The sequence below is a fragment of the Trachemys scripta genome, chromosome 10 (assembly GCF_013100865.1).
Source record: "Trachemys scripta elegans isolate TJP31775 chromosome 10, CAS_Tse_1.0, whole genome shotgun sequence".
Lineage (NCBI taxonomy): Eukaryota > Metazoa > Chordata > Testudines > Emydidae > Trachemys > Trachemys scripta.
Genome location: NC_048307.1, coordinates 78,688,648 through 78,705,021, shown reverse-complemented (window position 1 = coordinate 78,705,021; position 16,374 = coordinate 78,688,648). Strand labels below are relative to the sequence as shown.

The following is a 16,374-nucleotide window of genomic DNA, read 5'->3' as shown; positions in this document are numbered from 1 at the left end:
GGGAGCATAAGCTTTCGTGGGTAAGAACCTCACTTCTTGCATCTGAAGAAGTGAGGTTCTTACCCACGAAAGCTTATGCTCCCTATACTTCTGTTAGTCTCAAAGGTGCCACAGGACCCTGTTGCTTTTTACAGATTCAGACTAACACGGCTACCCCTCTGATACTTGATGATATGTAAGTGTCTCTCTGTTGCCCATGGACCCAACAAGTTTGATCTCTGCTCTGAAGCAGTTCTTGGATGATGTTTCCAGCTGGATGCACATAAACAACCTCATCATCCACCCTGGTCTGGGTGGTAACAGAGGTGGAGATAGTAATTTTGAGACTCTGTTTCCTGATGTCTTTGTTTACAACTGGGTGTCTTTTGAAGATGGTGAGTCAAATTAAGAATCTTTTCCTCACTTTCAACTACACCCTTTCTCTGGAAAGTCCCATGTGATGAACAGGCTCTGAAGTGTTTATTCCAGCTGTGCAATTAGCGCTGGATTTGCAGAAATTCTGAGCACATACATTTTTAACTGAAATCAACAGAAGCTTAACACTTCTGAAAAGCAATCCCTCTTTCAGGCTGATCCTTTATCTATCTTGGGACTATCTTGCAACACCAAGCTATGTCCCTGGGACCATAAAGTTGGATTACTGCAATACCTTCCTATCAAGGCTTATCTGTTTGCAGCTTGTTCAGAACAAAGCACCAGAAATCTGCTTTTTAGTTTAGGTATCTGTAATATTACACCTACCCTGCACTCTTTACAGGGACTTTAAATTGACCTTGTTTTTAACCCTGAAACCCTGGCTATTCTTGAGACCTCATCCTTAAGTCTCATCAAAAGAAGCTGATGAATATTTGTGCCCTGACAACCCAAATTTTTAGAGACCTCTATTACTTGCTAGGTAAGCAAGAGATTGTGCTTCACTCTAGTAGATCCTAAGGCCTGGGATTCATGCTGCTCTAGACAACTGTCTCAGCTTATCTGTCTGAAGTGCTTTTAAGTATGACTACTTTTAGTTCTATAGTTACATTACTCTCCTCATTGATCCTCCATTCAACATCTCTGGTGTGCTATAACCCCTTTAACTTCTGTTTAAAAGAATTAATTCTAAATATTTTAAACTTCATGTATTAAAACTCTTGCTCTACAGTACACAAAGTGTCCAGGGAAGTCAAAGGCTGCACTTCAAAAATAAGATTCATCATCAGTGGTGGTCTGGCATTTGATGTTAGAAGATTTTTTCCCCATTCATTGTGAACTCAACTACTCTTTTGAATACACTATGGTTCTTATTCTGGCCTACAAGGTCCAAAACATACAATTCTTCTAATATTTTCTAAACTGTGGTGATTCTCTTAGTGGATCAGCAATTCATCCTACTCTTCCTATTGCTTAAGAAAAAGGTTTTAATGGTAAATAAGCAAAAATCATGCACATGCTTATTAGAAAGCAAGTCAGGAGCTGAAGTAATATTGTTTACATGAACACCTCTTCCACAAAGATACAAAATGTAATAGTTCAGATAAGTTTACATTGTTCACAATATTGCTCTGCCTATTGTTGACCGAATTCTGCTCCTGATTACACTCATGCAGTTACTCCTGATTTACAATGTCAGTGACATTATTCTGGATTAACACCATCACAGCAGGATATTTATATGCATGGCATAAGTATCTGAAATTCTCAGTCTTCAGAATAAAGCTTAGCTATCGGAACAGAATGGTTAAAATTTTAGTTTAGAAATCATTCCAATGTTTTATAGAAATGCAGAATCATCCATATAAATCAGAACACAATAATCCTCTGTTAACACTTACACACAAAGGTCTCTACATGTGTGCACAGGTCACCACACTTTGGGCACCGCAGCTGGTTTCCTCCTTTCCCCGAGTTTCCAGAACCTGACTTTTTACTGCCTCCCTCACTGACAGATTTCTAAAGAGAAACAATAAAATAATATTTCAATTGTTAGTTCCATACAATGAATTTCAGATTTGTTTCATTATACATACCACTGTATATAATGAAAAAAAAAATTGGCAGCTAAAATGGTCTATTTTCAGTATTTGAAAGACTTCAAACATCTACAGGAAGAGAGTTTAAAATTTCATGCTTAAAACAGGCTAACATTTTCACAAGAGACAGAAGTCGTCTACATTTTAAAAAGTGACTAGAGATTTTGGATGCTCAACCTGAAATACGTTTAAGACACCCGTTTTTTCAGAACGTACTGGGCACCCATCCTCTCAAAAACAGGCCCTTCCAAGGTGTCTCAAAATGAGTACTCAAAAATTAAGGCGTCCAAAATCACAAGCCCCTTTTGAAAATTTAGGTTCTAACCACCAAGGCCTCATTTCCCAAACTTTTGAAAGCTGAGCCCCAATTTGGTAAAATTAAACTAGTTGTGCCCTCCTTCAACCTCACCACACGTTATTAAAGGCCTATCCATCTCACCTTTTAAATTTTCAGTACTAGTTCATTAAGGCACATCCCACATTTTGGGAAATGATAGAAATATCTCCTCTCTCGCTTTTTTTTTTTAAACATATGCTTTGTTAGCTATTTCATTGCTTATCAATGTTGACACTTGAAGTATCTTAGTTAGCACTCACTGAAAGATGGGGCTGCCCATAGCTCAAAGCTATTGTTTCAGGCTCTCTGCAAACTGATATAGACATCACTACATTGGCTAAGCCCTCTTTACATTTTGAAGGTTTTCTCTGTAATCATAACAGCTATAGACTGACTAAAAATATATACACACACACACACAGGAGCCTCTGAAAAACCAAAACATCTGTCCGTGCCCCTTGCTAGTCCTTCACATCCCAGGAAATAGTTTAAGAATGGGGTAAAACAAAGATTAAAAGTAAGTTCATAACAAGAGTAGCAATTAAACATATTAGAAGACTAAAATGAGTCTTTTCCACAAAGTACCCTTTCTTAGTTCCATAGCAACATATTATAGAAGTAATTAGAAAACCATAACATGTTTGGTTTCAAAAAAACCAAAATAAGATTTAGTCAGTTTTTTAAAAAGCATTAAAAGAGTTTCAGATACTACTTCTATCTGCAAATGTGTGTGGTTTTATAACCATATTTCACAATATTTTCAAAAATATTTATCTCACATTTTGCTGTTTGAAAGACCTAAACAATAGGGGAAAGTGACTATAAACCAAGTATTTGTGCATTTGACAGTACAAAACCATACAATGAAAATATTTTTCCTCTAATCTTTTCAGTTACAGTAATCTGAAGGGTGACTTTAACAGTAGGTAAAAATTTCAGAAAGGAGTGTGGTTAAGAGATCCCTTTAGCAATAGGTAGGGTATGCAGACTACCTTATTGCCATCGCCAGAACCATCCTTGCTCGCGCCATCTTTCGAAGCAAAGTATGCTGGTGTTTCCGAAAAAGTTCTAAAAGGAATCCTTCTTAGAGACCGAGTTTCAAAAGTCCCAATTCTTCCTAAAACAGCGAGACAAGTACGACCACAAGTAATACCTGGAAATGAAACAAATCCTGTAAGTCTGTGCGGCACACATCTTGCTCCCCGCAATCCAAACAAACTGTGTGTGTAAAACAGGGAAAATACACCACGTTATCTATTATTAGTTTGCTTTATGGTGTAAGACAGAACAAGATAGAATAGTTACCACTCTAGCTAGTATTTTACCATTTATCAGAAGACATCTGAAGTGCCAATATATCGTGTATGGAGAACCCCTTTTCACAACTTCCTCAGTCCTTATCATATGGCAGTGAAAAGGACTTTCCTTTTGGTCAAAAAGTCACCAGCATTTCAGAACAATTCAAAATAGGATTTATTTGAAAGTTCCTTCTGAAGCAGAAGAGCTACAGTAAGATAAGGGAATACAAGCTTGGATTTCCTTTGACTTAAGGAAGTCAACAGAACACCGAACACTACTTCTAATATTCATCCCTGTGAAGACTTATTTTCAATTAAGTTAACAGGTTAATTCAGCAGACAGTTCACATACAATGGGCATTTGAATTGTATAATAATAAAAATTTAAATAGTATTCCCAAAATACTTCACTGTGTATACACACATCCCCATAACATTATATACTACCATGCAGAAAAATACAGATTAAAAATGACAATGTAGATCCCATTTTTTACACCATTATTGTGTAGTGAAGATTTCTACTAGCATTATAATCAAATAACAATTATTCAGCTAGGTCTGTTAGGGATCAGACCTCCTCATGCCTCTGACCACCATAGCCATGCCGTCAGAAGCCTGTAGTATGGACGTGGCCAAACTATCAGTAGTGGTTAGTTAGCAAACAGTATTACAGTTCAGCTTTCAATGTCCAAACTTTAGTTATCCAAAATAGCATCATGTCCCCACCACAATATCTGTCATATCAAAGATTTTCTTGATAATCCAAAATTATTTCAGGTCCCCTGCAACATTTAGGTAATTGAGGTTATAGTACGCTAGTGACAGTTACAAAAAAAGCACAATCAGGATGAAAAAAGATCAACCTTTAACATGTATTACGAAATGAGGTAACTGCAGAGATAATAATGAAATGACCTTTGAAATGTCTCCTAATCATATGAAATGTATCATGTAAGTGTCTTAGCAGTGTAGTACACTGGTCTCCATTTGGCAGAATCAGAATCCTTGATGCTTACTTGTAAACATTTCAAAAAGTCAGTTTCCAGGAATTTTCAGAAGGTCAGATTTGAAGAAACAAATTATTAAGGGGGAAATGAAGGGGGGCTGTTATGTTTGGCAGCATGGCTATCTTCTATAAACAGTGGGGACAAATTTTAAATTAGATATTCTATTTTTAACTTTGGCTGTTTTAAATGATTTATTCCCAACATGAAAAAACTCCTCCATTAGGCTACCCAAACTGTTGGTATTCTTGCAATAGCCTGGGAGAAATACTCCACACGTGGGTGGGTATGAGCCCACCTACACTATTCCTACAGTTTTAGAAGCTTTAACATAGATCAGGGATCGGCAACCTTTGGCACACGGGCCACCAGGGTAAGCACCTTGGTGGGCCGGGCCAGTTCGTTTACCTGCCGCATCCGCAGATTCGGCCAATCACAGCTCCCACTGGCCGCGGTTCACCGTCCCAGGCCAATGGGGGCTGCGGGAAGCGGCGTGGCCAAGCGATGTGCTGGCTGCCACTTCCCGCCACCCCCATTGGCCTGGAACAGCGAACCATGGCCAGTGGGATCCACGATTGGCTGAACCTGCGGACGCGACAGGTAAACGAACCGGCCCAGCCCGCTAGGGTGCTTACCCTGGCAGGCCGCATGCCAAAGGTTGACGATCCCTGACATAGATTAAAATACGAGAAATGGTACAAAATTCAGGTAGCAATGATACATTTGAGATCTAGATTTCACGCTAGGGAGCTACTACACATAACTAGTAAGCAATGTGAGGGAAATTCTAAGGGCTGACCTACAGGAAAATGCTACTTAACAATAATGATATAGCAGTATACAGTCAGCTCCTGTTTTTTATTCCAGCTAAATTTGGACTGGGATAGGTGGAGGAGGATTGAACCCTGGGAAGAAATCTCATCCACTGAAAGTTTATCATCTCAGCAGAACCTTCTAACACAGGGACACACAGATGAAGAGGATATGGATGATAGGATGAGTGGAGTTGTTTTGCAATGAGACAGAAAATGATTTCCAGTCACTTCTAAGACAGGTCATCATGAATCTAAGTCTATCATTTTAATTTATCAGGATTTTGTTAAAATAAGTTCAAAGAAAGACATGTAATTTTGTTCCAATATTTGACCTTCAGAGTTTTTCACTGGCTATCAATCACCTCAACATTACACGTTATTCCCTTAAGGCACACATTTCAATAAGAGAATATATCTTAAATGATTTAATAAACAAAATTCTTAGGACTTTCAGCTTAAATTCTTGGTGTCAGTTGAGAGAGGAGGGTTTTTGAAAATGACACCTTATTACTTTAATAGAAGGATAGACAATAACAAGGAAGAGTATTACACACAGACACATACAGTCAAAGAAAAACCCTCTGCCAACATCTGCTACTGCAAAGTCACAACCAGTGATATTTAATCAAATCAGATTCGCAGATTTAAAAAAAAAAAAGATAGTTTACTATCAAGACACTAGCATAAATTAAGGTAATTAAGATATATATTTTTAAAGGGACACTATCAACTCAAAATATGTATTTTAAAAAAATCGTTTAAAATAGTTGTGTTTGTACTTAGTCACAACCAATTTGAGATGTCTCTCTCTTGCCTGCTGCAATAAGAGAGAAAACTGAATCTCAGGGAAATCATGAAACAAACTCCTGTCAAATGCACAAAGTAAAATGGGGGAAAAAAAAAAAGATTTCTCTTTCAGTTACAGTAATGTTAGGGATTACTTGCAAAAATAGTAGATACAGAATTTGAAATTGGTGTCCTTTCAGTAAAATATTTTTACAACACTCTGAAGATGAAAAGCACTATTTAAATGGTAATATTAACAGTTCAGTGTTTTGCTACTCAAACCTTGACAAGCATTACTTTAAATACCATGACAACCTATCAATTTTAAAGATTCTGCTGGGTTGTGATACTATTTACTGTGTGGTATTAGCTATGATACCATGGCAGTTGACACATTCTAGTTCAGTTGTTCTCAACAAGGGGTACACATACCCCGGAGGTACACAGAGGTCTTCCAGGTGGTATAGCAACTCATCTAGATATTTGCCTAGATTTACAACAGGCTACATAAAAAGCACTAGCGAAGTCAGAATAAACTAAAATTTCATACAATGACTTGTTTATACTGTGCTATATATTACAAACAGAAAGGGGTACAGTAGTCTGGAAAGGTTGGGAGAAAGATGTTGGCAGAGCATTTCAGGGCACCCTGCAAGAATTATCTTTTCACCCAGGCTGGGTTTAGGAGGGTGTAAGTAGGTTAAGAAGGAAAAGTTAGGTATCACCAGTACGAGTTGGTTAGATGGGAAGAAGGCTTTTCCATGATACAGAACCACCTTGCAAATTTCAAAATTGGTTATTTTGGAGAAAGTTTATTGTACATGTACCTAAAGAGTAAAATAGGAAGAAAGTTACTGCACCTATTTCCATAAAATATAAGTAATCATAAATTGCAATTTTCCAGGAATACTCCACATTCCAGGCAAATACCTGGTTTATTTCCACTACACATTCCAGTAAAGACCCTGAGGGATTCAACATTCCCCCACCTCTATAGCAACACAGTAGAGTATGTTTTGCTAAATCCATATGTATACCGCATGAAAAATAAAATCTTTTACTCGAGTGATTGCTATGTTTGACAGCAGCTATATAATGTGCAATACCATTACCTCCGTTCTTAGTACTATTCCATGGTATTTGAGTGCCTCACAATCTTTTAATGTATTTATCCTCAATATCCCAGTAATGTAGGAAAATTATGTTACCCCATTTTAAAGATGAGGAAGTGAAACACAGAGACACAAAAGTCACACATGGAGTCTGTGATGGAGCAGGAGATTGAACTCAAGTCCCAAACTAGCACCCTAATCACCAGACCATCCTTGAACTTTCTACCATTTGTAGGGTTAGATCCATCAGTGATTGCAACAGGTGTCAACCACAAGCACCTAGAATACTGGATAAAAGTTGCAGGCATTATTATATGGCAAAATATGAATAGTCTCCTCTATAACTTTTACAGGAAGTGGGACTCAAAAATCTATTTTTGTTACTCTGAAATTTTTATTTTTTCATTTGTCTTTATAGATTCAATTTATATTATATATTTTGAACAAAGAAAAACATTGGATGTACTGTTTATAGAAAATACTTGATTCAGATACTGACCAGAACTTTTTACTTTTTAAACTGTATTTGCTTTTAGAGGGTTCGTGTAAGGTAGAGAGTTCAAGGTTGAAAATATTGATTTGAACCTCCCAATGTAGGTCATGCTGGACTGGCAGATATGGAATCAGCTGGAATGGGTCATGCAATTTAACAAATACCCCTTGTTGAACTACCACATTAAGCTATTGTTACTTAGGTTGACAAAACACCGTGCCCACTACACCGGCATTAAACAGGCATTGGTAGGTTTAAAAATCCTTACCTGTGTTACTAGCATCACCTTACGCTATTAACATTTATGTTCTTTAATTCTTGCATTTCTAGTTTAAACTATGAAAATAAACTTGAAGGTTCTAGTCAGTCAAGTTTATTCATCAACATGATGTTATATTTAATCACTAATGAGGACTGTTTAAATCCTAACAAAACCTATTTTCACTTTTTTTTGTTTCCTGAACACATTTCTCTTAATACTAGTTTTGTAAAACTTTCTTCTAGCCAATCAATATACATTTAAGCCTGAACTAACCAAATGGCCTTTTGAACTTAAAAAAGAAAAAAAAATAGTGAAAGAGTAAACTATTGCTTGACTAAAGACCTTACAAAGATTGAGCAACATAAAAGTCTGGTTAGAATGTCACTGGCAGTAAGAACCAGAAATATATTGCACACGGTGAATCAAGGGAGGTGATTTCTTTCAGTAAAGCCTAGACAGGAATTAATAAGAGTATCCCCAACACGGCCTCTGCACTGACCCACAACAAAGCCAGCTGGAGATTAATATCTCTTACCACCTGTACATTGGTCCTATGACCAATCCATTTCAAGTGGCCTATCCTACAAACAGTTTCGATTCTTGAACTCTTGCTATAAGCATGTTTGGCACTGTATAGTTCAATGACAAGTATGCTTCCTACTCCCTCCACCCCCTTTCTCCAAACTACCCTCTTTCCAAGAGCCATCGACTGGAGCTATACAAAGAAACCCAAACCAAGTCAGATCCCTCATTTTAGACCCGACTCCAGCCCCAGCATTGAGCTTGCGCTAGATCCGGTTCATAACTAGATGATGGACATGGGTAACGTCGAGTCATGGTGCCCAGGCTAGAGAGAGAGAGAGAACTGTGGCTAAAGCAGGGCACCCCACTTCCTGTGGACCGCCCTCCACCGACACCCCTTGTTGGGGGGGCGATCGCCCCGTCCCTTGGAAGCGTAGCCCTGGGCTTGGCGGAGAATGCAGCGGGCTGAGCAGAAGCGGCACAGGCAGGGCAGATGCGTGAGAGGAGCCCCCCGCCGAAAGCAGGGCTTGGGCGGTTCAACCCCGCACACACACACCCGGGGGGGTCGCCCACGTCTCTGGGGCAGGATCCTGGCGAGGAGAGGGAGCCCCAGCGCGGGGGGGGGGGGGGGGGGCAGGGGGGGGGGGGCGCCCCGGGGGCAGCGCCCCGGGGGGGGTGTGGGGGGGAAGCTCTCGGCCCGGGGGGTCTCGGCGGGGGTCGGTCTCTGGGGAGGAGCGGGGTGCGGCCCGGGGGCCGGGCTCCGAGCGGGGAGGACCCCGGGCAGTGGGGGCTCGGAGGCGGGCGGGGTCATTACCTCTGTGCGCGGAGGGCAGCGAGGAGCTGAACAGCCGCGCGGCGGCAGCGCAGGTGTTACAGGCGGCCATGTCCCGCCCGGCCTCAGCGGCCCGCACCCGCTCGCTAGGCCGCAGACCCGCCGCCCCCCTCCCTCGCACGGCTGCCGAGTAAACACCGCCCCTCCCCCTTCCTCCAACTACCGTCACCACGCTCGGCGCTTGTGTGTCGTCACGGCCAGCACCCTGCTCTCTCGCGAGCGCCAGCTTCAGCGAAACAGACCCTGCCGGCCCGCATTGCATCTTGGGACACGTAGGCCGGCGCGCGAGGAGTGACGAGGCGCGCGCGGCAGGCGGCGACCCACAGCGCCCCGCTGGAGCGTTGCATGCCGGGAGCCGTAGTTCAGGGGTACTTTGCGTGCTGGGGGTTGTAGTGCGCGTGGGGGAACAGGCAGGTGGAGCGCTGCAGGGGTGGGGCGGCGCCACCTGTTGGCAGACACCTTGTGATGTTTTGGGTCAACCTGCTGATGTAGGGAGTCGAGTGATGTTGATGAGTGATGATGCCGGAGCCCTCACCTGCCCTCCAAACCCCTCAGTCACAGCCCAGAGCACCCTTCTGCTCCCTCAGCCCCACCCCAGAGCCTGCGCCCCCAGCTGGAGCCTTCCGCCCATGCCCCAATTTCCTGCCCCAGCCCTGATCCCCCTCCCGCCCTCAAAACCCCTTGGTCCCAGCCCGGAGCACCCTTCTACACCTCAAACCCCTCATCCCCACCCCAGAGCCTGCACCTGCAGCTGGAACCCTCACTCCCCCCATAGCCCACCCCTCCTGCCCCAGCCCAGAGCACCCTCCCAGACCCTGAACTCCTCACTTCTGGCCCCACCCTGGAGCCCACACCTCCAGCCAGAGCCCTCACCCCTTCCCACACCCCAACCCCAATTTTGTGAATATTCATGGCCCGTCATACAATTACTATACCCAGATGAGTCTTTAAGAATGAACAGTTGACCAATAACTGGGTTCATGTTATAAAGAAAACAGTATGACGTTTGCTTTAATTGGGATGATCATAACGGTTAGCTGTGTTCAATATTTTAAAAAGTAGAGACAATAAGTGGGCAATGGGTTGAGGGAGGGGGTGATCCACAGGTCCAAGAGATTGGAGAAAATAGAGAGGGGAGGTGCACTTATGGGTTCTGTGTAAATCTTCCTCGTGTATCTTAAACGATCAGATGGTAATCTACCCCAAAGGGTAAGAGTTGAAGTCCCATAAGTGGATAGTGTATCTCTTTTGGATTGTACCCCTCAAGTGTTCACGGGGAGAGTACAGGGGTTCCGGGTTCAGCAAAGCATAATCTTTGGGAACTGATTTATATGTTACTTTGGTATTTTATTTTTGGATTTAAACTAAGGGGAATGCAGGAGAGGGGAGTGAACTGGGAAGGTGGTGGGGAATTAATCCAAGAAATAGCTATGTTCGTTTACAAGCAGAAATCAAGCCATATTCAGGCACAAATGTGTGAATACAACGTAATTAGAAATAAGAAAAATGTTGGCCACATCATGCCATCAAACAGCCAAAGGACCCAATCATTTCAAGTTTTTCAATAAGCTAAATAACATAAGAACATAAGAATGGCCATGCTGGCTCAGACCAAAGGTCCATCTAGCTCAGTATCCTGGCTTGCAACAGTGCCCAATACCAGGTGCTTCAAAGGGAATGAACAGAACAGGTAATCATCCAGTGACCCATCCCGTGTTGCCTATTCCCAGTTTCTGGCAAGCAGAGGTTGGGGACACTTCAGAGCATGGTTTTGCATCCCTGCCCATCTTGGCCATTGATGGACCCATCCATGAACTTATCTAGTGCTTTTTTGAACCCTGTGTTGGCCTTCACAACATCCTCTGGCAAAGTATTCCACAGGTTGACTGCGCGTTGTGTGAAGAAATACTTCCTTTTGTTTGTTTTGCCTATTAATTTCATTTGAACACTTCTAGTTCTTGTTTTATGAGAAGGAGCAAATAACTCTTCTTTATTTACTTTCTCCACACCCTTCATGATTTTATAGACATCTATCATATCCTCCCATAATTGTCTCTTTTCCAAGCTGAAAAGTCCCAGTTTTATTAGCTCTCCTGATATGGAAGTTGTTCTGTACCCCTAATTATTTTTGTTGCCCTTTTCTGTACCTTTTCCAATTCCAATACATCTTTTTTGAGATGGGGCGACCACATCTTCACGCAGTATTCAAAATGTGGGCGTACCATGGATTTATATAGAGGCAATACAATATTTTCTGTTTTATTATCTATTCCTTTCTTAATGATTCCCAACATTGCTGTTTGCTTTTTTGACACCGCTGCATGGTGAGCGGATGTTTTCAGAGAACTATCCACAGTGACCCCAAGATCTCTTTCTTGAGTGGTAACAGCTAATTTAGACCCCATCATTTTATATATATAGTTGGGATTATGTTTTCCAATGTGCATGACTTTGCACTGATCAACATTGAATTTCATCTGTCATTTTGTTCCCCAGTCACCCACTTTTGTGAGATCCCTTTGTAACTCTTTGCAGTCTGCTTTGGTCTTAACTATCTTGAGTAATTTTGTATCATCTGCAAATTTTGCACCTCACTGTTTACCCCGTTTCGCGGTGTTGCCAGCTTGCACAACTGTATTTGTGAATCTTATATATGAAAAATAAAACTGTGTCCTGAAGGAATGACCTGAACAGAGTTTGGTCCTGGGACTAGTCCTTCCTGGGCGGGGGGAGACAGGCCAGCAGCTTACAATTATTCAGTACATGCCACTAAATGGGAACTAAGCCTTAACAGGCACTATTTGAAACAAAATTTCAGGGGCTGGCTCCTTGGGACTCAGTTAGAAAGCCACTGAACAGAGGAAGTTCCTGAGCAGAGTCTCCTCAGGGAAGCTGGTTAGGAAACTATTCCAATGGTGTCTCCGTGGTGAGCAGAGGCTCACGGAGAGAGGAAAAGGCCCAGACAAAATGTGCTTGCAGACAAAGGACACAAGTAGCCGGGGAGAACAAATTGGGAGTGGGAACTCCTGGGGAGCTACTGAGGACTGGCTCAGCAAAGAGTGAGGCACTGTCAGGAGAAGACTAGCATTTGGCCGAACGCCCAGAAGAGGCCCAAGCTCCAGGCAGGGAATTCAGCCTGAGAGTGCTCTGGGGCTAAAGGAGCAAAATATAAGACTGATTAACCCACAGGTAGAAAATTTCCAGAGAAGTAGCTGACAGAAGCTTTTTTATGTTTTCATGTTGTCTTTTTCTGTTACATAAATGAGACCCTTCGAAGAAGATGCTCTTTAATATTACAAAGGCCTGTTTGGACTTGTTTATACCCTGGCTGAGGGGAAACTGAGGCAGGGGTTACCTGCAGTGTTGTGTCTGATCGTATGGGGAACACCAGACTAATCTCCACAGCATTATAAAAACCTACAGCTATAATTCTGGAAATAAATACTATGTGTACACAGCAATCCTTGCAACAATGGCTGGAGAGAATAATTGGGTCAATTCTCCCCCCCCAATCAATATACATTTCTGGTGCCATCTCAGAAATAGCATTCACTTCCCTCAAAACACTAGTAGCTCAAAAAAATTCCAACAATAAATCCAAATTGAATGATGGCTCAAGTCACTAAATCAACACTGAGAACACAGTGACAAATCCTTGCACAGAACTGTCACACCACCAGCCTGCAGCACCACAGTGAAATGTGCAAAGCTAAAGCAGACTCTATCAAACGCAGAACCGTAATTGTGACAGTGCAAATTGGAGACACGAAATAGTGTGAAAACCCAGGAAGAATTGACCGTACAATATAATATGACCCAAGAGAAATTGAAATGGGGAAGTGTTTATATTTTTACTTCAATATCTAAAATACACGGGAATTTGAGAAAGATATTTCCTCAGATTGTCAGAATCGATAAAAGATTTTACATTAAAAAAAAGAGGCCAAACTGTGTACAACTCTGGGGAAAGAGATGTAAATCATAACATCATGCCCTGGACAACCTGCAATCGGATCAGGAATGGACAGAAATGACAAAAAGACATGGACCAAACCCCCAAATACATGGTATAATCTTATCTTGGGTAGAATGTACCTACCTCTGACAGATGCTGGGGGGTTCTGTTTCCTTCTTGCATGTGGGCAACACTTGAAGAGCTTGTGATATTGGTCACATATGGATGAACTGTAATGAGTTGGTCCTGACTTTCCTCTCAAGTAATGAGGCAGAAGAAGAAACTTACTACCTGATCCCTTTGTGTGTTAAATTAGGCACCTGCAAACCATCAGACCATCCCTGATAGCGGAGTTATATAGAGCAGCGTTCTCAACGAGGGATCCAGTGCCTCCTGGGGGGCCACGAGCAGGTTTCAGGGGTCCACCAAGTAGGACCCGTGTTAGACTCACTGGCAGGAGCGCCACCAGCTTTTCTGCCACCGTAGGCAGAGGAAGGTCCCGCCCTAAAATGCCACCCCCCACAGAGGTGGCGGAAGGTCCCGCTGCCGAAATACCACCGTGGTCGCCGCCCCCCAAATTGTAGCGCCCTAGGCGATGGAATGACTTGCACTCATAAACCATGGAGGTCTAGGGGAAAGGTACTGTTGGCTTTAAGTACGTGTGCTATTATACATGAAGGTTGGTTGCCAAATGTATACCAAAGCTCGTTCAGACATTTTAAGATAATTAGCAAAACCTGGACTTCTGTGGCATTAATATCTCTATTTTTAATTCACTTAAACTGAACTTTGAATAAAACTCACCAGAGTGGTCCAGATTTATGAAATAAGATTAGGATCATAGCTTCCTCTGCCCAAAGCTTCATCTTCAGAAATCTTTTGTCACTAAAAAATCTAGTGTAGTGTTCAGATGATAGTTTGTATGAAATATACTATCTAAAATAAAATCCAATCCTGCAAACATGTATGCACACATTTAACTGTACGCACTCGTAGTTCTGTTAAAATCAATGACACTATTCACATGTGAAGTCAGCATGTGCATAAGTGCATGATCAGGGATATAAATTGCAACACATTGTATTGAGCAATAATGATATTCTCTCTTTCCTCTAGGCGGCAGCAGCAGTCCACAGTGATTCCTTCTCCAAAAGCATAATGGGCCGCAGGAGTCAGAATAAAGCAAACATTGGTTTGGAAAACCTGTACTGGTCATTTGCTTTTTTAGTTCACAAATTAACGTCCAAACGTTGCCCTTTGTTGCATGGCAGAGTTCAATGGAAGATATGCATAAAGCAGAAAAGGGGCACAAACTTACTTTTCCCCCTTGGTCCCTTAGGTCACCTTTAATTACGTCCCTCCAAAATTTGGGTTCTCTCTTTCTCATCAGGACTTTCTGTTGTTGCAGCATTGGGCCAGGGAAAAGTTGCTTTTTTTTTTTTTTTTTTTTTTTTGGCTGTTAAAATACATTTCAACTGCCTTCAGTTCGTTTTCTAACACATAGCAATACTTCCAGTCAGAGCCATCTGGTGGTTTTATGCCACAACAGCTGCAAGTACACTTGTTCTATGAAATTCAACAAAGGATTTCCCCCCCAGGTCCTTGGTTTTCCTGGTAGAGAATACAAATTCACTGCCCACTTTCAGAGTATTAATGCACCTGGTGTCCAAAGGAAATATTTTGCCCCGCCCAATAATGCATCATTTGAATTATGGGTTACCACATGTTCCTTACTTGAAGGGATGGTCCCTTATTTCATTGATTTGACCCTTGGAGTGATCACCTGTGTACTAAAATGTATTAAAATTGGTAAGTACTATTTTAAACATTTAATTGAAGCTTACGATAATTGCACTGTATACTCGAAGGCAGTAGAAATGTACACTTGAAGAAAAAATACATATGCTAAGGGAAATGATGTTTCCCTAAAACATCTTTTAAAATAAAGTGTTGTCCCTTATTTTTCATGTGGTTTCCCTGATTTCCATCCAAGAAAGGTGACCACCCTAACTCTCATTGACCATGAACTCACTGATAGAAATAAAAGTGCTGGAGCTCCTCTCTCCATTTCCTCATATGAGTACACACATATCTGCAAGGTTATCTATTCCACTGGCTTTCACTAGAGTTTTTTTAAAAAAATCATTATAATAGAACTGCTATCCAGAGACACTGGAATGGGGCTGGGTTCAAACTAGAGCCCTAGTACTAACGCTCATATTTTATCAGTAGTCTTGCAGTGATTTTCATGGTTACTTAAAGCCCCAGCTCTTGGAGTCATGTTTATTATATAAGAATTTCAACTTCCATTAAACAAGTTTCTAGCCCTTGTAGATGTGGAGAAAAACTTTAAAACTTGTCCTAAGTGCACCCTAAACGACTCCAAAACCAGAAAGGCAAAAATCCCGCCTCCCCCTCCCCCCCAATGTTCTCTTTTTATAAAACCTGGTGTTTTTTAAGCCAATCTCATAATTTGCGGGGAGGTCCTGATTTGTGATTTTTGAACTCTTGGGGTTGGCCGTACTGGTCCAGAGTAACCATGGAGGACACTCCCCAGTGTCACTGGAGCTGCAGCCCAGAACTCAGGCCCAGGTAGTACTTTGGGGTGAGAGAGGCCCACGTGGGAAGCAGGGGAGTCACTACTTATCATAGAATATCAGGGTTGGAAGGAACCTTAGGAGGTGATCTAGTCCACCCCCCTTCTCAAAGCAGGACCAACCCCACTTCTTTGAGTGTCTGGGTGGAGGCGTCTCCCTCACTATCAGGGTTGCCTACCAAGCGTCAGGTTACCCGCCATACCAGTCATATGACCCCCTTGCTTATTATAGGTCACATGACCCCTGCCCCGCGGTAGTTGCCAAGAGCTCAGGTCACGTGGCGCCACTGTTCCGCCTCGGTAGCGATGGACGCCGTCAGCTGCGAACGCTCACCTGTGTGATCACG

At 42.1% G+C, this 16,374-nt stretch overlaps 1 protein-coding gene across 4 annotated transcripts in view; it reads right to left on the bottom strand.

The window, feature by feature from the left end:
- The window catches only part of CLPX (caseinolytic mitochondrial matrix peptidase chaperone subunit X), a 31,898-nt gene extending 22,290 nt beyond the window's left edge, over positions 1 to 9,608 (bottom strand). For 2 of the 4 annotated variants that reach the window (XM_034783570.1, XM_034783572.1), the window contains exons 1-3: positions 9,459 to 9,608; positions 3,342 to 3,502; positions 1,815 to 1,932 (exon numbers count right to left, since the gene is read on the bottom strand). In XM_034783570.1, the coding sequence (XP_034639461.1) occupies positions 1,815 to 1,932; positions 3,342 to 3,502; positions 9,459 to 9,528 (349 nt within the window). In that variant the 5' untranslated portion in view covers positions 9,529 to 9,608. Of the gene's footprint in view, positions 1 to 1,814; positions 1,933 to 3,341; positions 3,503 to 3,674; positions 3,848 to 9,458 lie in introns of those variants that run through there. The other 2 variants (XM_034783571.1, XM_034783569.1) reach the window with 2 other exon arrangements.
- Between the last annotated feature and the right edge of the window lie 6,766 nt (positions 9,609 to 16,374).